The 25106-nt window shown below is 44.3% G+C and overlaps 1 protein-coding gene across 8 annotated transcripts; it reads left to right on the plus strand.

Annotated features, from left to right (window-relative positions):
- Nucleotides 1-4: 4 nt before the first annotated feature.
- On the plus strand, nt 5-23992 carry RABEPK (Rab9 effector protein with kelch motifs). 8 transcript variants are annotated; one of them, XM_082403332.1, is made up of 8 exons: nt 5-91; nt 6224-6288; nt 9408-9565; nt 13525-13677; nt 17838-17999; nt 20854-21003; nt 23251-23400; nt 23681-23992. In XM_082403332.1, exons 2-8 carry the CDS (start codon nt 6236-6238, stop codon nt 23971-23973), a joined length of 1119 nt encoding a protein of 372 aa, XP_082259458.1. In that variant the 5' UTR covers nt 5-91; nt 6224-6235; the 3' UTR covers nt 23974-23992. The 8 variants fall into 8 exon arrangements, with proteins under 8 accessions (XP_082259458.1, XP_082259459.1, XP_082259460.1 ...); XM_082403333.1 differs by lacking the exon at nt 5-91 and adding an exon at nt 2518-2536; XM_082403334.1 differs by lacking the exon at nt 5-91 and adding an exon at nt 2664-2684.
- The last annotated feature ends 1114 nt before the right edge of the window (nt 23993-25106 follow it).

Here is a 25106-nt window from a genome sequence, read left to right on the forward strand (position 1 = left end):
TGGCCAGCTACTCTTCTTTTCCTCCCCTTCCCTTCCTCTAGACTTTCACCTCTGGGGACCCAGCGAGGCTTTTCCGATGCAAAATGGCAAAGTAGGTGACACTAGCCATTCCCTGGTTTCTCACTCCGATTCTTGTAAGCATTCTCTCACCAGAATATCTTCACTTAAAAATTGGGTAAGCCTGGGGACTTCCCTGGCGGTCCAGTGGTTAAGACTATGCGCTTCCACTGCAGGGGGCACGGGTTCCTCCCTGGTCAGGGAACTAAGATCCCGCATGCTGCACGGTAGGGCCAAAAAAAAAAAGTTGGGTAGGCCTGGCCGTATAGTAACCTGTTTGCACCTTTCCAAGGCCTTAATAGAAACCTTGCCTAAACCCTTGGCAGAGATGTCAGGCTACCAACTTTCCAGCCTGGAAAGAAAGGAAACAAATATTAAAGCTCTTCTTAGGCCCAGGCACTATACAAATGCTGTTTTTCTGTCTAATCCTCATAACGATTGATAGCAAAGGAAGGCTCAGAGAGGTTGAGTAACTTGCCCAGATCTCACAGGCTATAGGCAGGGGAGCCAAGACTGGAATAGGTCTGGGTGGCTTAAGTCTACTTCAGTGCGTGTCCCATGAGGGCAGAGAGTTTTTTTGTTGTACCAAGAACAGGACCTGGTACTTAGCACACTTTCAACATTCCTTCACTCAACAGCTATTAATTGGACACTTAACTATATGCCAGGTACAGTTGTAGGTGCTTAGGGTATTCTGCAAACAAAATAGAAGAAGATCCCTATCCTCAACCTGTAGCTATACTGCAGTAAAGGAGGCAGAACATAAACCATTAAACAATAATATAGTAAATAACTGTAGAGTATATTAGAAAGTGGTGGGCTTCCCTGGTGGCACAGTGGTTAAGAATCCACCTGCCAATGCAGGGGACACGGGTTCGAGCCCTGGTCCGGTAAGAGTCCACATGCTGTGGAGCAACTAAGTCCGTGCGCCATAACTACTGAGCCTGTGCTCTAGAGCCTGCGAGCCACAACTACTGAGCCCATGTGCCACAACTACTGAAGCCCGCACGCCTAGAGCCTGTGCTCCACAAAAAGAGAAGCCACTGCAATGAGAAGCCCGTGCACCACAACGAAGAGTAGCCCCCACTCGCCACAGCTAGAGAAAGCCTGCGCACAGCAGAAAAGACCCAATGCAGCCAAAAATAAATAAATTAATTAAATAAATAAAAAAATAAAAGTGGTAAGCGCTAGGGGGAAAAAAAAACAGAGCAAGGGAGATGTAGTGATGCATGTTTAGGAATCAACAAGGAGGTGGGGGAGTTAGCCATGCAGTTACTTGAGACAAATTCTTGAGAGGAGCTGACGCAGAGGCCCTAAGATAAAAGCATGTCTAGAATCTTTGGGAAATGGCAAGAAGATTAGTGTGGTTGGATCAAGGTGAGGGGAGTAGGAGAGGAGATGAGAGAAAAGAACACTGATTTTTACTTTCGATGTAATGGGGAATTATTGCCGAGTCTTGAGCAGAGAAGTAACATGATCTAACTCATTTTAAAAGGGTCGCTCTGGCTGCTGTGTAAGACTGTAGGAGGCAATGATTGCAGCTGAAAGACCAGTTAGGAGACGGTTATATAGTCCAACAGTAGCAGGTGCTCAGTAAATATTTGTTGTTCAAGTGACCCTGGACTGGATCCTCTGGCCCTAAAGTGTATTTTGACGACATGTGGCGAAACTTTATTGAGGTCTCTGGGTGATGTTCTTTGTATTATAACTGTTCTGTAAGTATGAAATTGTTTCAAAGTAAAATTAATTTTTAACAGTCTGTTGCAGAATGGTGCCCACAAGCATAGATTTCTTCATTTATTCAACGAATACCTATGATGTGAATGAGACAGATATGATCCCTGCCCTATGGCACTTACAATCTGATAACAAACATGTAAATGAGGAAAGAATTAATTACAAAGTATGATTAATGGCAAAAAAAGAGAAAAAAAGGGAAAGAAGGAGTGCTGTGAGTAAGAAAAATGGAGTAGAAGAGGCCTACTTTAGGTTGGCAACATAGTGGAGGTAAAGTGTGCAGACTCTAGCACCAAATGGCTAGAGTTCAAGCCCAGGCTCTACTACTCCCTGTGTGACTTTGGCAAAGTTATGTACCCTTTCTGTGCTCCAGTTTTCTCAGTTCCAATGTGGCGATAATAACAGTGCTTGCCTCATATGGAGATGATAAGAATACTTACCTTCTAGGCTTGTACTGAGGTTAAACAGAGTTAATATATGGAAAGGGTTTAAAACAATGTCGTGTACAGTGAGTGCAGTGTGTTAGCTCTGAATATTGGGTGAGCAGAAAAGGCCTTTTTGAAGAGGTAACATTTAAGACTTTAGGGGGAAAAAAAAAGTATAGGAATAATATGCTCAGAGTTTTTGGGAGGAAAAAAAACCCCAAATGAGGGAAAGATGCTATTGTTGTTTGATTTTTTTTTTTTTTACAGTCCTCTGAAAAACTGACAATTCACTTTTCATCTTTGATCCTCAGTAACTGGTAATTAATCCTATTCAAATATCGTCTCAGAATTGGGAAGGGAGACAAATAGGGAGATGGATATGAACGTTCTTTACAAACAGTAAAGTGCTTGAAAGGAAGGTGTCACCAGCATCATTGCTTCCCTTGCTGATAAGTCAGTGAACAGGTAGGTAATGAAGACAATCCCCTTCCAGTGAAAATAGGGGGCAGTCCTCACATTACCAAACTGTCTGGCAGTAAGAAGGTCCCTCCTGCAGACCCACCTCATTCAGTGAACCTCACTCTTGACATTCCCAGTTGGGTGAGTTCTTAGAAGAGATGATAGACACATTGGGTGGTGTGTTACAGAGACAGTGTACAGAGCTTGCTGACTGGAATATGTTCTTAGTCTTCCTTGCACGAAACAGGAGATCTGGGTTCCTGTTCTCCCATTTATGTGGGTTAGTCATTTTAACTTCTCTGGGCCTCAACTTCCAGTTTAAAAATAGATCTCCAAAGTTCTTTCCAGCACTTCCTGAAAAGTGATTTCTAGTCTAAAAGCATAGATCCTACAATGAAAATTAGTTGCTATTTTGCCCACAAACCTCTTCCAATTTTTCTTGTTTATGTGCAACTCCAGCATGGCACCTTGAAATGGATTTAGCCTAAAGACACAGGGGGCGAGAGAGCATTCTGCATCTGTGAGCAGAAATCTCCGTCTAGATGCACATGGACGAATGGCAGAGCCAACCTGGCCTTAGTTTTCTTTCCTGAAAGAGAGCAGGAAACTCCTCTTTGGCAAACAGTCAGTGGAGATTTTTCCATTAACGTGGGAACTCACAAAGACTCCAGGTCTTTGGAATAGGATATGTGAGCAATAAAAAGAGCTACAGACTGCAAATTCCATCTTGTCAATAAATTTTTGTTACGGTTTCAAGTAGTGAAAAGATTTACCAAGTTCACCTTTCAGCTGTACTATCAAATCCTCTCAACTGCTCCCTCTTTGAGGTGGGTAATTACTATTCCCATTCTAGAGATGAAGAACCTAGAGCTCAGAGAGGGTGAACTTGCCAAATGTCAAGGTTAGATGGTTAGTGCGGGAGCCTGGATGTGAACCCAAGTATGTCTGTCTGCTTCCCACTCTGCTACCATAGCTCTGTGCAGCAGGCACTCGTGTGGTTTCCTTCCTTAGCTGTTTCCTCCAATTCCTAGGATACAACAACTCAGCCCTCCTGATTGTGTGGTTCTCTTAAACATAGACATAGGTGAGCCAGCTCTCCATTTTCAGGAAAGCCACAGGGAACCTATGGTTATGAAGGAGACCACAGTAATGCAGATGAATACATCTCACTCAGGACTGGTGTCTAGAGTTCATTTACACCTAGGAATAGCATTACATTTTACATACAACCAGCTCTGCGCCAGTCACTGGGCACTAAGCAGTTTATATACATTAGCTCATGTATTCCCCACCATAACCTTGTGACATAAGTCTTATTAGCTCCATTTTACAGACCGGTGACACTGGGGCCCAGAGAAAAGTATCTTTCGCAAAAATAGATACTTCCCTTGATGAACTTTTTATTCCTTGCACTTTTTACCAGCGTACCTAGTTATTTGTTTTTCTGTTTAATCTCTCTCTAGTTTGTAAACTCCAGGAGGCCAGGGGCCAGGTTTGGCTGGTTCAGCATAGTGCCTGCTATAGTTACAAACGCTAATTATGGAATAAGTCAGCTCTTTAGGGCGCCAAAGCTTGAACTGGCCTAAAGACTGCACAGGGGGACTTCCCTGGTGGTCCAGTGGTAAAGAATCCGCCATACAATGCTGGGGACACAGGTTTGATCCCTGGTCAGGGAACTAAGATCCCACATACAGCTAAGCCTGTGCGCCACGACTACTGAGCCCGCGTGCCACAAACTACAGAGCCCATGCACCCTGGAGCCTGCGCACCAAACTAGAGAGAAAAAACCCGCAGGCCACAACTAGAGAGAAGCACACGGGCCACAACTAAGATCCTCCGTGCCACAACTAAGACCCGACACAGCCAAAAATAAATTAATTAAAAAAAAATAAGACTGCGCAGGGACATTTCACACCTAGGAAAGCACCCTCAACTCTCCCTTTCAGAAACCATTCTAACAACCGCTGGAACTGAAAATATCCTAGCTCCTTTAAAATAGCCCAAGGGATTTGGGTCACCTAACTGGATGCCCAACCCCTGGCATTTCGCTTGTAAGTCGTCTCCAAGTAGCTCTGGCTTACTTCCTCAGCCGGGGAGGTAAGGCCCCAGGACGATCCGGCCAGTTCAGCTCTGGAGAAATACACAGCTGGGTCGAACCCGAGCCGCTAGGACCCCTCCCGGCTCCCTTCCAAGGGCGCGCCCTGGTGACCCGGCCCTGGGAGTGGAGAGCGGTTGGCCGCTGCGCTCTTCCGGGGTCTGGAGGAGGGGCGAAGGTCCAAGAACCGCCCCAATTGGGGCGGAGCCACGGCCCAGGACTGGCCTAAGCCGCCGCAGGTAATGCGGTCCGGAGGTGGGGGGCTCCGGGACCCCGGTTTGAAGCGTTGCCGGGGTGGGTGGCTGGGGGGCCGCATCCTTTAAGGGAGTGGAGCTGGGCCGGGTGGAAAGCGCTCGGGAGACCTCCTCTGGCTCCGGCCCAGCCACACTGACGGAAGGGAACCATCCTGTTCTCTCCTGACCCTGTCTCCTATCCCCTAGCGCTGCCAAGCGGGGATGGGACTGGGGGATGGACCTGGCAGGGGCGGCTGCTGGAAGTCTCGGTCCAGGTGAAGTTTACTTCACTGAGCTTTAGGGTTTGGGGACAGCAGTTAGTGGCTTAGGCTGAAGATTGGATTTATCCATTCACCTCCCAGAAATCTCATCCATTTTCTTTCTTCATTCACTCATCCCTCATTTCTACTCTATGCCGGGCCGCTTGGTTGGTTCTCTGAATGAATCCGAGAGGCCCAGCTCGCTTGGAATTTATTCTAGTGGCATTTAGTCTAGAATCTAGAGCGTTTTAAATAGATGATTACATTCAGGGTGATCCCTGCAATGACGACAGATTAATAGATACCTTCAGGTAGAGAATAAAGTAACTTGAGGATGTAAGTGGAAAGCAACAAATCAGGGAAGGTTTCACTAAGGAGGGGACATTTGAACTGGGCTTTGGAGGTTGACTAGGAGTTTTATAGTTGACCAGAAGGGAAGGGACATTTCAGGTAAGGGTAGCAGCACAGGATGCAAGTTATGAAAGGGCCTGGCATTTTAGGGGAACAAATATAGTAAGAACAGTTCAATATAGCAAGAAATTGTAGAGGTGACTTCCTGAAAAGAAGATTGAGACCAGAAGGCTTTGAATGTCATGCTGAGGCCAGGATTTATCCTAGAGTTCAGTATTTCTTGGCCTTTTTAAATGTTGTCTTTTGATAAACATAACTACCTTATGACCTCTGAAAATTATTTTGATATATACCCCTTCCCCATGAAAACCATGGACACAGAAAACTTTAGGCAAAAAAACTGTAATTGGATTATGAAAGTTGTGTCATAGTTGCCTCCCAAATATAAGTTTATATCAAAAGGTTGGTAATGCTTATTCAAATTAATCAGGCCCTAGAAATTGGTACATCAACAGGAAAATTTTTAAAGAGGCAAGTAACCTGATTTGCTCTGTTTTTTAGGTAGAAGATAATTGTAAATGTCTAAAAAGTACCTTTCTTTCTTAGGCATAGGACACCATGAAGCAGCTGCCAGTCTTGGAGCCTGGAGACAAGCCCAGGAAAGCAACATGGTCCGTAAGGAAGGATTCAAACAGAGAAACACATGAGTTTTTTTTTCATTTATGAGTAGTTTACTAACATATTTGATCATCTATGAAAAAGGGTCGAGTTGAAACTGTCTGCAGTTTCTGGTAATTAGACTCAAACTGTCTGAGAAGGTCTTCAGAGGAAAGGTAGTGGGGCAATAATTATCACAGAGCAGATGTTGATCTTATTAAAATCCATTTGCCGGGAAGAGTAAGGCACTGACCATCTGGCATCCTCAGCTCCAACACTGTGTCTTCCCCCAAGCTCTGACTCATTTTTAAGATTTTCAGGGAATTGGATTTGGATTAAACTGGCTTCACTATTTCTTGAGTGCTTGTTCAACCAACCCTTCGTTCAGCAACTAACACTGGCCTGACAGGGCCAGCCACTGTGTAGGTGATGCAGGTACAAAGGTGAATAGTCTCAGTGTAGTGGGGGAACAGTGACCGGTGCTGAAGCAGGGCTCACAGAGGGCTGTAGAGAGGAGGCAATGCTTCTGCAGGAACTTGGAGGAGAGCCCCTGATCTGGCTTCCCTGCGTCCACTCTTGCTCTCTACGCATCATAAATCTGATCATGGCATTCCCTGGTTTAAAAACCTTTTGTGCCTCTCCATTGGTCTTAGGATAAAAACCAGAGTCCTTAAAATGGCCCACTGGGCCCTGCGTGATCTGTCCCTGCCTGTCTTTCCAACCTCAAGTCCCGTTACTCAGCCTTTGTTATCTTTCTCTTCCTTTAACGTGGCTTGCACTGTCCCACTCAGGAACTGTATGTGCTGGTCCCTCTACCTGGATCATCCTTTCCCCCCATCTTTTGTCCCTCTCTTTGCCCAGCTAACTTCTACTCATACTTCAGATCTCAGTTCAAATGGGGCTCCTTCAGGAAGTCTTCTTTGACCACTCCTGTCCCCACCTACCTCTCCTTACAGGGTAGGGTCCCCCTGTGATATGTTCTCATACTATATATCCTGTATATATCCTGTACTCCTTTATAACACAACTGAAATGAAATGGATATTTGGAAATTAATCTGTCTAATGTTTTTCTTCCCAACTAGTCTGTCAGTGCTGTAAAGGCAGGGACTTCTTTTGTCTTATTCACCATGTAGCTGGATAGCTGTGAGCTCTTGAATAAGTCATTTAACCTTTCTAAGCCTCAGGTCCTCAGTTGTAAACCTCAGATGATGATAGTAGTACTGTCCCCAGAGGGGTTTTGTGCAAGTTAAGTGAATCCAGGGTTGTAGCGAAGTTAGCAGCATGCATGGTATGTGGTTAGTGGTCATGCAGGTGGTAATGTAGAATGTGTGAATCTGGACATCAGAAGAGAGATCTGGAAAAGAAATAGAGATTTGAAAGTCACTGATGAACATGTACAGTAGATGGGTGGTAATTGAAGCCATCAGTACATATAAAACTGATCAGGCAAGCAAACCTAGACTGAGAAGAAGAGAACCCATGAGGATTGGGAGAAAGCTGGAGGAAAAGGAGTCAGAGAAGGAAACAGAAAGTGCAGCCAGACAGGTGGATAGAGAACCAAAAGGAATGGGTGTGGGGAAGCCAGGGCAGGAGAAAGGTATGAGCAGGAGGGAAGAGCCAAGAGTACCACATGTCAGAGAGGTCAGATAAGACTGGGCCTGAAAAACAGCTACAGAGTTTCCTTTTCCAACCAGAAAGCTTGAAGAAGTGTGCTTTCTCAGTCAGCATTCAGAATAACTTTCCAGAGCAGAATGAATGGATCCTGTATTTGATTTTTTTAAAAAATTAATTAATTAATTAATTAATTTTTGGCTATGTTGGGTCTTCATTTCTGTGCGAGGGCTTTCTCTAGTTGCGGCAAGTGGGGGCCACTCTTCATCGCGGTGCGCGGGCCTCTCACTGTCGTGGCCTCTCTTGTTGCGGAGCACAGGCTCCAGACGCGCAGGCTCAGTAGTTGTGGCTCACGGGCCCAGTTGCTCCGTGGCATGTGGGATCCTCCCAGACCAGGGCTCGAACCCGTGTCCCCTGCATTGGCAGGCAGATTCTCAACCGCTGCGCCATCAGGGAAGCCCCTGTATTTGATTTTTCAAAGTCCTGGTTTTGGCTTCCATCAGATCGAGCTTTATGAGTAATCTGGAAAAGCTCTTAAGAATCAGTGAATGGGGCTTCCCTGGTGGCGCAGTGGTTAAGAATCCGCCTGCCAATGCAGGGGACATGGGTTTGAGCCCTCGTCCAGGAAGATCCCACATGCCGCGGAGCAACTAGGCCCGTGCACCACAACTATTGAGCCTGCGCTCCAGAGCCCGCGAGCCACTACTCCTGAAGCCTGGACTCCTAGAGTCCGTGCTCTGCAACAGGAGAAGCCACCGCAATGAGAAGCCCACGCACCGCAACGAAGAGTAGCCCCCGCTCACTGCAACCAGAGAAAGCCCGCGCACAGCAACGAAGACCCGGTGCAGCCAAAAATAAACAAATTAAATTAAAGAAAAAGAAAAAAGAATCAGTGAATGACGGAGAATATTGCATGGCAGAGGGAAGCATCACTGACTAGTGACAAGAGCTTTGGGGCTGTTCTCATGTGATTACACATAAAGCTCTAGCCATCATTAACTGAGTCCTTCCTGCCATGTTACAAGATTGCATCTCATTCTTCACAGCTGAGAACTATTGCTGTCTTCATTTTACAAATGAGGAAAACTAAGGTTCAGAAAGGTAAAGTGACTTCCAAAAGGGCACACATCAAGAAAGCACTTGAACTGGGACTTGAACTAGGTCTGTCTGAATTTGCAAATCGTGTTCATAACTACCATCCTGTGCCAGGACACACCATTGGACATTTCTGGGTATCAGTTTCCCCCTCTACCAAATGGGGACAATTACTAGCCCAGGGCATCCCCATTAAGTTAATGTGAGATGAAAGTAGTGACAAAATTGAAAAGTCAAAGGTTATGTGCAAAGGGAAGGTACTGTTCATTAATTAGGAAAATGCTGCTTTGCTGGACATGATTTAAAATGACTGTGTATGTATAAGACCCTTCATTCTGGTGAGACTGTTCCATGAGGAATGCAAAGAACATACCGCTGCATTTATTCTCTGCTCAGGCCTCCTGAATATACCCTCCCTTTGGCAGGTACACCTTGACCCCGGCTGGAGACAGCCCCTGTGCTCGGGTTGGCCATAGCTGCTCATATTTGCCCCCTGTTGGTGATGCCGAGAGAGGGAAGGTCTTCATTGTTGGGGGAGCAGATCCAAACAGGAGCTTCTCAGATGTGCACACCATAGATCTGGGTAAGACCAACAGCTGTGGGGAATTCCCTGGCGGTCCAGTGGCTGGGACTCTGCATCTCCACTGCAGTTTGATCCCTGGTCGAGGAACTGGGATCCTGCCTGCCACTCGGCGTGGCCAGAAAAAAAAAAGACCAGCAGCTGCGGAGCACACGCCCTATATGGCCAGAGAGCAGGACTTTGTGCTGCCGGCCATGACCATTCCTAAGACTATCAGTTCAGACCAGACAGCAGGGTTTTCCTCTGAGAAAATGAACATCACTGAGAGGTCCCTAAGGTCTCAACAGACTCCAGGAATATATCCACCCAACCAAGACCTCCTTGATTTGGGGGAAAGAGTCCATATGGAGCCCTGGATAACCAGCCATTCATTCATCACCTATTTCTCTGGGAGGCATTGATGCCTCCACCTCTTCTATCCACGTAGCCAATTAATCACCAAATCCTAAATATCTCTTTTTTTTAAATTTTTTAATTTTTTTTTAAAATTTATTTTATTTATTATTTATTTTTGGCTGTGTTGGGTCTTCGCTGCTGCGTGCGGGCTTTTCTCTGGTTGCGGCGAGTGGGGGCTACTCTTCGTTGCGGTGCGCGGGCTTCTCACTGCGGTGGCTTCTCTTGTTGCGGAGCACGGGCTCTAGGCGCCTGGGCTTCAGTAGTTGTGGCGCACGGGCTTAGCTGCTCCGTGGCATGTGGGATCTTCCCGGACCAGGGCTCGAACCCGTGTCCCCTGTGTTGGCAGGTGGATTTGCACCCCTGGGGAAGCCCGATATCTCTTATTTTCATCCATGTCTGTCCACTTGCACTGCTACTACTGTAGTCCAAGCATCATTATCTTTCAGCTAGACTGTTACAACAGCCTCCTCACTGGTCTGCCTGCTTCCAAGTTTACCTCCTGTACACTGCATTTTCCTTACTTAGCTGAGTATTTTCTAAAATATAAATCTGATCATGTCACTCCCCAATTTCAGGCTATCCCCAACTTCATTTCTTAGCTCCCCCAAACCCACACTTGCTCCACTGAATATCCTTCAGTTCCTTGAACTCTTTTGGTCTCCAACCCTTTGCATATACAGTAAATCCCCTACATAAGAATGAGTTCTGTTCCAAGAGCGCATTCGTAAGTCCAATTTGTTCTTTTTTTTCCTTAATTTTTTATTTTTGGCTGAGTTGGGTTTTTTCATTGCTGCGCGTGGGCTGCACGTGGGCTTTCTCTAGTGGCAGCGAGCGGGGGCTGCTCTTCATTGCGGTGCACGGGCTTCTCACTGCGGTGGCTTCTCTTGTTGTGGAGCGTGGGCTCTAGGTGCACGGGCTTCAGCAGTTGTGGCTCGTGGACCTAGAGTGCAAGCTCAGTAGTTGTGGCGCACGGGTTCAGTTGCTCAACGGCATGTGGGATCCTCCTGGACCAGGGCTCGAACCCATGTCCCCTGAATTGGCAGGCAGATTCCTAACCACTCCGCCACCAAGGAAGCCAATCCAATTTGTTCTTAAGTCCGACAAAATTAGCCTAGGTACCCAACTTTTACAGATAACGCCAGACATGTGAACAAACTTAAGTGATTTGGACATGAAAGTTTGCAACTCAAAGGTTCGTATGTAGGGGACTTACTGTATTGTTCCCTCTGCTTGGAAGGCTCTTCCTTTTCCTTATCATCTGGCTACTATTCATCTGTCGGATCCCAGTTAAATGACACTTTTCATCAGGAACGTTGCCCTGATACATCTGCCACTAGTTTAGGACTAGTTTAGGCACTGCCACTGTAAAGGAGAGACTCTTCTGTTTTCCTTCTCTATTCCCATGCCTCCTCTCAACGCTAGTCTTCCGTACTTCCCTTCTGACTGACAGATGTGTGGGGATTTCCCCCCACACCAAATAATTCTGCAACACCAGCTGGACGTCCTACAACTCAGTTCAGTTCTACCTGGAATTAGCATCCGATTCCACAGGTGAAGGGCTCAGTCCACGAGACTCTCCCTGCTCCCCTTCAGATGCCAATCACAAGTCCACCTGTGCTTCTGACCGACCAACTATAAATGGGAGGTTCCCATGTCACCTAACTCAGGTTCCATTAATTTGCTAGAGAGGCTCACAGAGTTCAGAAAATAGCCAGATAGAAGAGATATTCTCATACTATCGAGTAACCTGCTTTTTTTTTTTTTTTTGTACATTTTTATTTATTTATTTATTTATTTTTGGCTGTGTTGGGTCTTCGTTTCTGTGCGAGGGCTTTCTCCAGTTGTGGCAAGCGGGGGCCACTCTTCATCGCGGTGCGCGGGCCTCTCACTATCACGGCCTCTCTTGTTGCGGAGCACAGGCTCCAGACGCGCAGGCTCAGTAATTGTGGCTCACGGGCCTAGCTGCTCCGCGGCGTGTGGGATCTTCCCAGACCAGGGCTCAAACCCGTGTCCCCTGCATTGGCAGGCAGATTCTCAACCACTGCGCCACCAGGGAAGCCCTGTTACATGTTTTGTTAGGTCCGTGTGTAACGTTGCTGTCTACTCTTGTTTTTTTTTTTAATAAATTTATTTATTTTATTTTATTTATTTTTGGGTGCGTTGGGTCTTCGTTGCTGCGCGTGGGCTTTGTCTAGTTGTGGTGAGCGGGGGCTACTCTTCGTTGCAGTGCGTGGGCTTCTCATTGAGGTGGCTTCTCTTGTTGTGGAGCACGGGCTCTAGGCGCGCAGGCTTCAGTAGTTGTGGTGCACGGGCTTAGTTGCTCTGCGGCATGTGGGATCTTCCTGGACCAGGGCTCGAACCCGTGTCCCCTGCATTGGCAGGCGGATTCTTAACCACTGCGCCACCAGAGATGCCCCTATGTATTGTTTTGATCTCAGTTGTTTACTAACCAAATGTGCAGGAGAGTCTGCATGTAAAACTTGAAGTGGTTTGGCCTCTCTTGATAATCTTGGAAGATCTGGCATCAGTACGCCTGCATGTCTACATGGTGACAGTTTTTTGTAACTGAGCTGCCACCTATCAGTGGGGCTCTCATTCTCCAATTTCCTCCAGTCCTCTGTAGGCATTTGAATTTCTACACCCTGTACTAGGAAATCAAAGGTAAATTAAATCTCTTTCAGCTCTCAAGAAGCTTGCTGTCTAGTACAGTTACAATTCTGTCGTGACCTATTACTAGCTTTGTGACTCTGGCTAAACCACCTAAACCATCTGGGCTTCAGTGTCCCATAAAATAGGGATAATAACTTGCTTCACTTGGCACTTGTAATGATCTAACAAGATAATGCCTGTAAAGGTCATATGTAAGTGGTTTACTAATTAAAATAACTAATAAGTTAGGTATTAATAGTCTGTGAAATTGTTTTAGCCAGAAGTCATTTACTTGCAGGTAATAGAAACTCTCTTAAACCAGCAAAAAAAAAAGAAAGAAAGAGAATCCAAAGGCAGGAGATTTGGCCTAGCCTCAGGAGAGAGTGGAAGCAAGAATTAGAAAGCTGTCAAAAACCATCTACTTCCTCCCTCACTCTCTGTGGAGAGATATGCTTCTTTATGTAGATGTTTCATTCTTCTCTTCCCCATACTTTGGCTTTCTCTCCTTCTCCACACATGGTAGAAGATGGTCACCCAAACCCAGAAATCTATTTGAATTCCAGATTCTTGGGAGAGAGGATCTGATTGGCCCGTTTTGGGTCGTGACTACCTTTGACCCTATCAGCTAAGCCTAGAAAGTCAAGGTGTAGTACAACCAAGTCTCCTGGGATCTATCCCTGGGGTTGGGAGAGTGGGGACAGTTCCCGTAGAAGAGGGTTTATGGACGAGTCAGACGTCCCCCCCCACAAGTGTCTGATATAAAACTTTTTGGAGGTTGACCACATTCCCTTTAAGTGATCTGATGGTTGTTCACTTATGTTTTTGACCCTTTTCTCCTCAGTACCCTCCCCCAAGTTTGTTAACCAGTATAAGCCATTGGCAGCCCCAATCTAGGAACTGGGTGAAATGTTTTCTAGGAACACACCAGTGGGATTTAGCCACCTCGGAGGGCCTCTTGCCCCGGTACGAGCATGCCAGCTTTGTTCCCTCCTGCACACCTCACAGCATCTGGGTGTTTGGAGGTGCCGACCAGTCAGGAAATCGAAATTGCCTACAAGTTCTGAATCCTGGTAAGTAGCCAAAGGTTATTTATTTACCAAAATGAATAAATAAATCCAATTCCAATTCCTGTACCAAAGCCCATGTGGATTGTACTGACTAATCCATTTAACTTTGCTGACCTCATAGAAAATAGAAATTTTAACTTCTGGCAGAATCTGAAAATAATAGAATTACATTTTGTTTTCCTCATAACGTGTACAAATTATCCATTTCTTAAAAGCCAAAGCTGGAAGAGACTTCAGAGAAAAGCTATGCCAAGTGGGCAACCCAGGTCTCACAAGGGGAAGTGACTTTCCTAAAGTCACCAGGGAGCCAGGGACTGGGGCAGGTTAGAACCCAAGTCACCTACAGCGGAGGTCTCAAATGGGGGCCATGGTGCCCCCCAGGGGACAGTTGGCCATGTCACACCTCGGGGCAGGGAATCAACTGGGTAGAGGCCAGAGACGCTGCCATACATCCTGTAATGCACAGGAAGGCCCCTCACAATAAAGAATTATATAGTCTAAAATGTCAGTAGTGCCAAAGTTAAGAAACCCTGATCTAGATCCTCCTAGTATGTTTCTTTTAGTCAAAAAGTGCAAAGCTCCTGACTAGTCTCACTGGCAGTTTTATCACAGAGGAAGCAGTTTGGGGACATCACTACTGCGAGGATGTTGCTGAACCACCCATGGGAGGTGGACCTGACTTTTTGTCAGTTAAAAACATTTTTTGTTGTTGTTTTTCTCTTTATAAATATAATTTATATTCATTGTAAAATATTTGAAAAGTGTAAATAAGTGGACAAAAGCCATCCACAATCCTGTGACCTAAGGCTATTAATAACAGTTCTGTGTACTTCCTTTCTGTCTTTTCTCTGCATTTTTATAAACCTGAGATCATCCTATTTCACCACTACGCTCTTGTATCTTTTTCTTTTTAATTTCATAATTAGCACAGAAATAATTCCCTATTAATAAGGCTTTGTTGAAATCATTTTTAATGGCTGCATCACACTTTTTTAAGATTTATTTATTTATTTATTTAATTTATTTTTGGCTACATTGGGTCTTAGTTGTGGCACATGGGATCTTTCCTTGTGGCGCATGGGCTTCTCTCTAGTTGTGGCTTGTGGGCTTTCTCTCTCTAGTTGTGGCACGCAGGCTCCAGGGCGCATGGGCTCTGTAGTTTGCGGCACGTGGACTCTCTAGTTGAGGTGCAAGGGCTTAGTTGCCCCGTGGCATGTGGGATCTTAGTTCCCTGACCAGGGATCGAACCCGCGTCCCCTGCTTTGTAAGGTGGATTCTTTACCACTGGACCACCAGGGAAGTCCCTCAATTTTTATGACAATACCATAATTCCCCTGGTTTTTTTTTTTAACATATAGGTTGTCTTCAGATTTTTATCATTATAAATAACAAAGCAGTGAACATCTTTGTTCAGAAATCATTGACTGTATTTCAGTATTGCCTTAGGGGCTTCCCTGGTGGCGCAGTGGTTAAGAATCCACCTGCCAGTGCAAGGTACACGGGTTCGAGCCCTGGTCCGGGAAGATCCCACATGCTGTGGAGCAACTAAGCCCGTGCGCCACAACTACTGAGCCTGTGCTCTAGAGCCCGCGAGCCACAACTACTGGGCCCGCGAGCCACAACTACTGAAGCCCGCACACCTACAGCCCATGCTCCGCAACAAGAGAAGCCACCTCAACGAGAAGCCTGGGCACCGCAACGAAGCGTAGACCCCGCTCGCTGCAAGTAGAGAAAGCCCACACGCAGCAACGAAGACCCAAAACAGCCAAAAATAAATAAATAAAAAGAAAAAAAAGTTCTTCCATGTTTAAAAAAAAAAAAATTATTGTCTTAGAACTCATGCCCAGAAATAAAAGAACTAGATAAAACACTGGACTTTAAGGCTTTTAGTACATGCTATCAAATTGCTCTCCAGAAGGATTTTTTTTTTAACTTTTTTTCTTTTTGGCTGCACTGCGTGGCTCGCGGAATCTCAGTTCCCCAACCAGGGATTGAACACAAGCCACGGCAGTGAAAGCCCAGAATCCTAACCACTAGACCACCAGGGAATTCCCTATCCAGAAAGATTTTTTTCAACTTATCCTCTCTCCAACTGTGTTTAATAGTTCTTGTTTCACTCCTGACCAGTATCGAATTTATCATTTTTAAGCACTGCTAATTTGATAGGCAAAAAAAACCCTTGTATCTAATTGTTTAAATATGCATTTTGTTAATTACTAGTAATCTGGACATTTTTCACAGAACAGTCAACTCTTGCCCAGTTCCCTCTATCGATAACAGATTTATTTTTACAACAGCTGGTCTTTGTCGTTTTGGGATAGTAACAGTTCCTACCTTGTTAAGTTTGACAAGAATTTAAATTAACTCAAATCTGGCACATACTTAATGCTCAATAATTGTTGTTGTGGTTGATGTAGCTATGGTTCGACAGATGGAAATCAGTTTTAGATTGGATGGAGATCAGTTCCTTTGATTTTCAGTGATGGCATCTATTTAAATAAAATACAGTGAGAATTTGGAAAGCTTTTGTCAAAGGAATTGATTTTCCACCAGATCCTTTTTCTCTCCTAGAAAGTATAGTTTGACACCATGCCCAGGAAATATGAAAGATGTAAGTGAATCATTAGTTGCGTTTGTTACTAAGGCGAGTCACTCATCTGGCTTAGGACTCCTTTCGTATTATTTGTGCTAACGTTTGGCTTGGCAGCCACACCATCCCAGGATCTTCTGACCCTGGAGGTTGTGCCCCTTCTAACTCCCCCTAAAATCCAAAAGCTATCCAAGATCTGTAGCTATAGAGACAATTACGTTATGCTTTGTTTTGGGTTTTTTTTTTTTTTTGGCCATGCAGCTTGCGGGTCTTAGTACCCCAATCAAGGATCGAACCCGTGCCCCCTGCAGTGGAAGCGTGGAATCTTAACCACTGGACCACCAGGGAAGTCCCCATTATGTTTTGGATATAGGCTGAGACTTGTTTGGTCTCCAGGCTCATGTTTTGAGTCCCACACATATTACACATGCTTCGTGCGCCACTTTGTATACTGAATGAAGACCTTTACAAAAGGCACAGAATTTCCCAGTCAAGAAATAATTCCTGGGAATTCCCTGGCACTTTCACTGCCGTGGGGTCAGGTTCAATCCCTGGTTGAGGAACTAACATCCCACAAGCCATGTGGCACGGGAGGGAGGGAGGAAGGGAGGGAGGAAGAATTCCTAGTGTGTTGTAGTGGAATAAGTACGGGAGCTTTGACAGATCTGTGTTCAGAGCCCTGCTCTACTACTCACCAACACTGTGACCTGGGAGAAAGGATTTAGACTTTCTGAGCTTCAGTTCCCTCATCTGCAAAGTGGAGATACTTTCCACCCGCCTCCCAGGGTTGACTGAGGATAGTGGGGATGGCAGAGTGCTCAGGGCAATGATTCTGCACAAGGGAGGTGCTCAGTTACTGCTTGTATTTCTATAAAATTCATGCTTCATTCTGAAAAGAAATAAGCTTCTGTACACCTACCCACGTGGTGAAATTTTATTTTCAAGTCAGAAGAGTGGAAAATACATAGATCTTGGTGGTGTTGAAACAGAATTTGAATCCCAACTCAGCCATTTACTAGCCATGTAACCTTAAATGAGTGACTTAATCTGTCTCTGCTTCAATTCCTTATCTGTAAAATGGGGAAACTAGTATTTATTTAGCACTTACTGTGTAGTAGGGACAATTACTGCTACTACTGAAGCTGTAATAATATTGTCTACTTTCTTTTAGTGGCCACATATCCTGAGAAACTTGGCACATTTAGTTTCTTGCATCTAGTGGGAATGAATTTTAGCAGCTGTTGGGCTCCTCTGAATGGGCACAGGGCAGGGTAGTCAGTCATCAAAGGGGAGTAGGGTTCAGAGAGGATGTTTGAAGGCCTCCAAAAACAAACTGGCCTCATTCTTAATTGTACTTGTGGCTTTTCAGTCTTGGGAATTTGGGTCTATCTGGACAAACTCTAAGTATTGCCCCCTACCCCTCCTTGAATTTGGTGGCATGAGATCCCCGCCTAGACCTACACTGTCCGCCTTAAGGATTGGGGTTTGCAAAATGACCTTGCCCAGCCCCAGAGTTGATGTCAGAGGCCCCTCAGCCTGGGTGTTTTAGATACCTACCTTCTCTGTGGACCAGAAACGAGGACTTGGACCACGCCAAAGGTGACCAGCCCACCCCCATCCCCAAGAACATTCCACACATCATCGGCAACCATCGGAAACCAGCTGTATGTCTTTGGGGGCGGAGAGAGAGGCGCCCAGCCTGTGCAGGATGTGAAGCTGCATGTGTTTGATGCAAGTATGGACTCGGGGGAACCCTGGGGCTGCCACTTACCTGGTCAGGGTTACCCCGGCCTGCAGCTTACCCGATGAAGGAAGCAGAGGTTAGAAAATGACAACCTGGCTGTGTGTCTCACTTCTAGACTTCTTCAGTATATCTCTTAGCTGATATCTTCTACCCATAGCAAAATTTGCATTTAAAAAGGAATAATTGATCAATTTTAAAAATTTAAACAGTATAGTTTATAAAGCAAAAAAGTAAAATGTTACCCCTTACACCTTTCCTTCCCACTCCCCAGACAGAGGTAAACACTGTTAGCCATTCCTAATGTCTACCTCCAGATTTTCCTGTGCAATTATAAATCATATGCACATGTGTTTATGAACATCTATGAATTTTCTATGGATTTTGAAATTATATAAAAACTTTAAAACACACACATAGAATTATTAAATTATAAATGTTGGTCTGCCTCTTACTTTTGCAGGTCTAAGGGCAGATCTTAGTACTAGTCGAAAGTATAAACTTTGAAGCCATAGGACAGGGACTCAGGACCAGATCTGACATCTAGTTTCTGTATTACTTTAGACTAATTTCTTAATCTCTCTAGGCCTTAGTTTGCTGATGTGTAAAATAGAGATAGTAATAGCGCCTACCACAAAGAGTTGGAAAGATTAAATGAGATAATGTGATACAGTGCATAGCACAGTGCCTAACACATAGGAAGCACCTAATGAATAATCATTGTATTATCATTATTATTCCTTCATTTGATCACACATCATGGATCTTTCCTAAGTCAGAAATTTCCTTGCAAAGCATATCTTTGTGTGGGAATCCCTATTCATTCAGTCATTTTCCTATTGACTGACCTTTTTGCTGACAGTGTTACAGTGAATATATACATTAATTTCTGCACATGTTACAACAATTTAATATGGACTAGATGCTAAGGAGTGGAATTACGTAGGGTCAAAATGGTATGAACATTTAAAATTGTGAGACCTCTTGCCAAATTTTTGTCTAAGTAGTATTTATTTACATTTCTTCCTCTTACTAGTGGGCATTTATGAATAATACTTTACAAATAGCATGTGACAAAAATAATTTTCATGAGTGTTTTTGCAGCCTTTTTTGAGAGAAGGCAATAAGCAAAATTTCGAACTTACAAAGTTTAAATTAAGAATTAAGACACGTCACAGTATGACTTTATCCAGAAAGAATGGACTGTGTGATTCTTTTAAAGCGGTTTTAAAATTTTAAATAATATTGGTTTTGAATATATAAAACTAAGAGAGGGCTTCCCTGGTGGCGCAGTGGTTGAGAATCCGCCTGCCAATGCAGGGGACACGGGTTCGAGCCCTGGTCTGGGAGGATCCCACATGCCGCGGAGCAACTCGGCCCGTGAGCCACAACTACTGAGCCTGCGCGTCTGGAGCCTGTGCTCCGCAACAAGAGAGGCCGCGATAGTGAGAGGCCCGCGCACCGCGATGAAGAGTGGCCCCTGCTTGCCGCAACTAGAGGAAGCCCTAGCACAGAAACGAAGACCCAACATAGCAATCAATCAATCAATCAATAAATAAATTTAAAAAAAAAAAAACTGTAAGAGAAAAAAATATATACGTATATATATATATGTATATATATAAAAAATACTATCACCCCAAAATTGTTAACATTTCAGTACAACTACGGTGTTTTTTTTTTAAATAGCAGAGATAATTCTAGGTGTACTATTTGTATCCTGTATTTTTCACTTAAGCATTTCCCCTGTAATCACAAAGTTTTTTCAATGTTTTTAATGAATACATAGTATTCTATCATGACTGTAGCAATAACTCACCCATTCACCTGTTGATGGACTTAGGCTATTTCCAGTTCTTCTCTATTACAAACAATGCTGTGGTAAACATATTTAGGCATAAACTTTTTCTGATTATTTCAGATTGTATTCTTTGGAACTCTGGGGGCTCCTTGAACAACCTTCAGGCATGTCACAAATGGTAATTCAGAGATAACTTGTTTGGCAGGCTTTTGTCTCAGATAATTTTTGTAGCACTCCTTTAAGACTTATCTGGTATGTTGAAATGATTGATTTTCCTGAATTCTATATATGTACAATTTTGAAGATATGAAGGGTTTTCAACAGGTAAAATACATCTGCACTATTTGGATCATACCCATATTAATAACTCTCATGTATTGAGTACTTTCTCTGTGCCTGTGCTTTCTATACATTATCTCATTTAATCCACACTTCAACCCTGAGAGGTAGGTATTATCAGGTAGTTTCTCCTCATTTTACAACTACAGAAACTGAAGCTTATAGAATTAACTGGTGCAAGGCCACATAGTTATTCAGTGAAATAACCTGGTTTTAACTCCAAATCCCATCCTCTAACCATTATCCTATACAACCACTTCAGGAAGCCCTGCTAACTTTAAAAGTAGTCTATTTTTTTCCCCACCCTTCCAGCAAATCAATTAAGAATATTGTCTTAAAAAAGAGAAACCTCTGAAGGCCTGTCCCAGAAGTAGACTCATTCTTTTTAACTCTGGGGCCGTTCTAGGTTGAAGAAACTTAAGGGAGGTCTTTTTTTGATTCAAAGCAAGAAGTGGTTCCTTAATGCCCAGTAGAAGGGGCAGGCATATTAGGCAGTGAATTCTCCAGCCCTGGATGTGTACCAGCAGAGGCTGTAAAGGCTGTGGACGGAGGGAGGCCTGGGTTGGGTTGGCAAGTTGCAGTGAATGACCCCCCAGGTCCCTCTCTGCTTGGAGCATCTCTGCTTGCTGGGAGGTGAGGCTTAGTTATATTTCTCGTGTTCTTTCTTCATAGCTTTGTCATCTAATATCACTGAATTTATTTTTCTAGATACCCTGACCTGGTCACAACCAGAGACACTTGGAAAACCTCCATCCCCCCGGCACGGTCATGTGATGGTGGCAGCAGGGACAAAGCTCTTCATCCATGGAGGCTTGGCAGCAGACAATTTCTATGATGATCTCCATTGCATTGATATCAGTAAGTAGGGTGGAGAGCATGGGGGCTTGTCTGCTTAGGATTAAATAAAATATGCTTTGATTGACTAGAGCCTTGCTCTTGACCAGCCAGCAGAATCTTCACTAGATTCTGTGAAATGTGGCCTGAATAATAATAAGAAATAACAATAAAAGCACGTATTTCTGTTTGCCATGTACCTACCCATTATTTCTTATCCTTCCAACAACCCTGCTCTTTCATTAAAATTCATTATGCTTTGTGTTTCCCGACTGGATTTCTTTCAAGCAATACCCGTTAACCCCATGGATAACTTCTAGAGTGTGTCTGGAGGTGGACAACCAGAACTGTCACGCTAAATTGTTAAAAACACTGAGAAGAGGAAAGTTAGGGATAACATGAGAATTGTCTTTAAGTGTCTGAAGGGCTGATGTGCCCTAGAGAGCCTGGACTCTTTCTGGATCATTCTTGCAGACCATGAGCTCCTTTAGGGCAGGGACTTTGTCTCTTTTTTTCCGCCAGTATATTTCCAGCATTGAGCACAGTGTCTGGCAGGTCGCGAGTGATGAGTGCATATCTGTTAAGAGTGGACAGATAGGGACTTCTTTGGCGGTCCAGTGGTTAAGACTCTGCGCTTCCACTGCAGGGGGCATGGGTTCGATCCCTGGTTGGGGAACTAAGATCCTGTATGCCGCACAGTGCGGCCAAAAAAATTTAAAATATTAAAAAAAAAGTGGACAGATGAACAAATGAATATGTTCTGCGTTGCTCCAGACGACAGGAATTGGAACTATGGGCAGAATGCATGAGAACTGCTGTGCAGTGTATCGGGCTACCTTGCCAAACAATAGGTTCTCTGGTTTGGTGACATCTGAGGCCAGCTGACACTGGCTTGGATTCCTGCATTGCCTAGGATATTTGGCTGGACTGGGTGATTCTACCTTCCAACTCTGAGTTGCTGGACCCCTGCCTTGAACTGACAGATGGAAAATATCTTCACAGAAGCATTCCTTGCAAGCAGTCAAACAGAGTTTTAATGCTTATTTTATTTAGTTTTTTCTTTAAAAAAATTTTTTTTAATTAAAAAAAATTTTTTTTGGCTGCATTGAGTTTTAGTTGCGGCACATGGGATCTTCATTGCAGCATGTGGGATCTTTCTTTGCAGCGCACGGGCTTCTCTCTAGTTGTGGCGTGTGGGTTTTCTCTTCTCTAGTTGTGATGCACAGCTCCAGAGAGCGTGGGCTCTGTAGTTTGCGGCACGGGGGCTCTCTAGTTGAGGCGCGCGAGCTCAGTAGTTGCGGCGCATGGGCTTAGTTGCATCACGGCACATGGGATCTTAGTTCCCTGACTAGGGATCAAACCTGCATCCCCTGCATTGGAAGGTGGATTCTTTACCACTGGACCACAAGGGAAGTCCCTTAATGCTTATTTTAAAAAAGAAAGTTCTTTTCTCTTGTGCAAGGAACTACTTCCTAACTATTTTTCCTCCTTTCCAACCCAGGTAGTTCTCTAAAACCTAAAATCCAGTGATATCCTGCCTCATTTAAATTCTTGTCTGAAAAGTTGCAACTACCTGCAGAAATAGGTTGGAAATAGGTGCTGAGGCAGCACGTTACAGCATAGAGAACACAGGTTTTGGAGTCAGACCTGAGTACAATTCTAGCTCTGCCACCTGCTAGCTGTGGGATCTCCGACAAGCCTCTTTCCCTCTCTAATCCTATTTCTTCATCTTTAAGAAGAAAGAAGGTAGGCAGAAGTAATAGCAATTGCATACCGCTATTAAGAGAATGAAGTAAGCAAGATACTTAGTGTCTAGCCAGTACTCACAAAGTTGCTTTCTAAGGAACTGTATTTCAAACATGCACGTGTGTGCACATACAGGCATGCTTGCACACACAAAACACACACACACACACACACACACTTGGAACCTCACCTACTTCTGGGCTCCAAAATACTTAATGGTGATGGTCACCAAAGACCGGATCACATTCCTCAGTGTGCTCCAAAGACCACCCACATCAGAATCACCTGGGATGCTTGTTAAAATTATAGATTACTGAGCCCCTCCCTCCCTCCCTGGACTAGCCAAACAGAATTTCAGCTCCCCCAAGTGATTTTTGTGCACACCAAACCTTGCTATAGGATCTCTCAGAGCTCTCAGTGAATGAAGTTCAGTGATTGGTTTGCAAACTGCAGGAGTCTGACAGGTTAAGTTTGAAACCACAGTCTAGGCCATGTTGTACCTAAACACTTTCTATCTCTTGGCAGGTGACATGAAGTGGCAGAAGCTAAGTCCCACTGGGGCAGCTCCCACAGGCTGTGCTGCCCACTCAGCTGTGGCTGTAGGAAAGCACCTGTATATCTTTGGAGGGATGACTCCCACTGGAGCCCTGGGCACAATGTACCAGTATCACATAGGTGAGCAGGTGTTGTTCGCTGTGGGTCTTTAAGCAAATGTGACCATTCTTTGAAAAGTATCACAATGCTTTGGTCTTTCATTTTGGTCCCTCCACATCTAAATCCAAAAGAATGACAACCAGACTTTTAGGGAATGACATCATCAAAGCAGTAACAGTGCCATTAGGGGTTTTCCCCTTTTATTTCCTGTTTCTGTTAGGGCTCAGGTGACACAGCACATCACAGAGCATTTCTGGAAATTTCTTAACACAGACCCTTTTTTTTTTTTTTTCCAAAATAGAAAAGCAGCATTGGACCTTGCTTAAATTTGATACTTTTCTACCCCCTGGACGATTGGACCATTCCATGTGTATCATTCCATGGCCAGTGACATGTACTTCTGAGAAAGAAGATTCAAATTCTGCCACTCTAAACTGTGCTGCTGAGAAAGGGGATTCCACTGAGAAAGGAGTAACCGAAGGTGGTGACTCTCGTGAAGAAAGTCAGACTGACACACTACTCTGTTTTGTGTTTGGTGGGATGAATACGGAAGGGGAAATCTATAATGATTGTATTGTGACTGTAGTTGATTAATAAAACTACATTTTTACTACTTTTAAATGTCAATTACTTTCAGAAAAGTTAAATGAAACCTTAGTTGTTTCATACCTCCAATATCTTCTGCACTATATATCCCTTTGGCTTTTACCTACTTTGGTAGGTAAAGAGATGAACTGGATAGCCCAGGGCAAAAACCTCTATTATATAAAGGGTTTTACCAGCAATATAACCCAGGTAACTGAGTAATAGATTGGCTGATTGTTAAGAATACTAATCACAAAAATGTTGCAGAAATCCTAATTGCTAGATACAACAAGCAGCTGTAGAAATTAGGGAGTGGACATTCACAGGTTGAAGTGTTTTTAATATTCATTAGCTGCTCCTCAGAAAGAGGTGCAGACTGTTGGCTTTTGGTATTGAAAGCCACTGGGGACAGGGACAAAGACTGGCCCTTATCTGTCCCCACTACGCCCTATCCCACTGCACATAGCACTGCAGGTCATTTTTAACGTTTGTATGGACGTTGGCCTGAAGACCCTCTGTCCAAATGCTTTTGGGCAACGCAGCAGAGGTCCGGGCCTCAGAGTAAAACTATCACACTGTCAGGTCCTAGTTCCACAAGTTAACCTTTCAGCTGGTTGCCCATCTATAGAATACCTATCCTTGGGCTGAACTGGATTTCATGTTAGCATGATAGCCTGCCCTTTATTGAGCATACTTATTAAACTTTAGTAGGGCTAAATGTAGGTCACCATTCTAGATCCCACTCCTGTACCACTGAGATGGAGACTGACATAGCTGAGGTTCAAAAATACACCTTCACATTCTAAAATTATGAACTGAATCCAGGTGTGTAACGTTATCATCAGTGATCCATCACTCTATCAAATCTCAAAGGAATCCAAGCAGGTATAAAGCATCATTAGTAATAAAAGGCCACCAGAAGTTTTTGAAAGGTAAGGGGAAATGGGAAATTACAATTATGCTCAGGAAAAGTCCACTCTTGGGCACTGTAAAATGGCCCTTGCCTAGTTAAGGATATGGATGAACCGCCCACCCCTTTTCTTAGATTAGGTTAGGCAGATTTCCAGAAATGACTGAATAAAAAAAAGTGTTTTCCTTACCTCAAAACGCCAAACACTCCCCTCAACCCGAGACTCTAACCT

This window comes from Balaenoptera borealis, assembly GCF_965194805.1.
Source record: "Balaenoptera borealis genome assembly, chromosome: 8".
NCBI classification, from domain to species: Eukaryota; Metazoa; Chordata; class Mammalia; order Artiodactyla; family Balaenopteridae; genus Balaenoptera; species Balaenoptera borealis.

What these genes read in the sequence shown, in the direction of transcription:
- RABEPK (XM_082403332.1), top strand. Translation starts at nt 6,236, where the DNA reads ATGAAGCAGCTGCCAGTCTTGGAGCCTGGAGACAAGCCCAGGAAAGCA. An exon ending in GCTGCATGTGTTTGATGCAA is followed by an intron (nt 18,000 to 20,853) that starts GTATGGACTCGG and finishes TTATTTTTCTAG; the next exon opens with ATACCCTGACCTGGTCACAA. An exon ending in AATGTACCAGTATCACATAG is followed by an intron (nt 23,401 to 23,680) that starts GTGAGCAGGTGT and finishes TTTCCAAAATAG; the next exon opens with AAAAGCAGCATTGGACCTTG.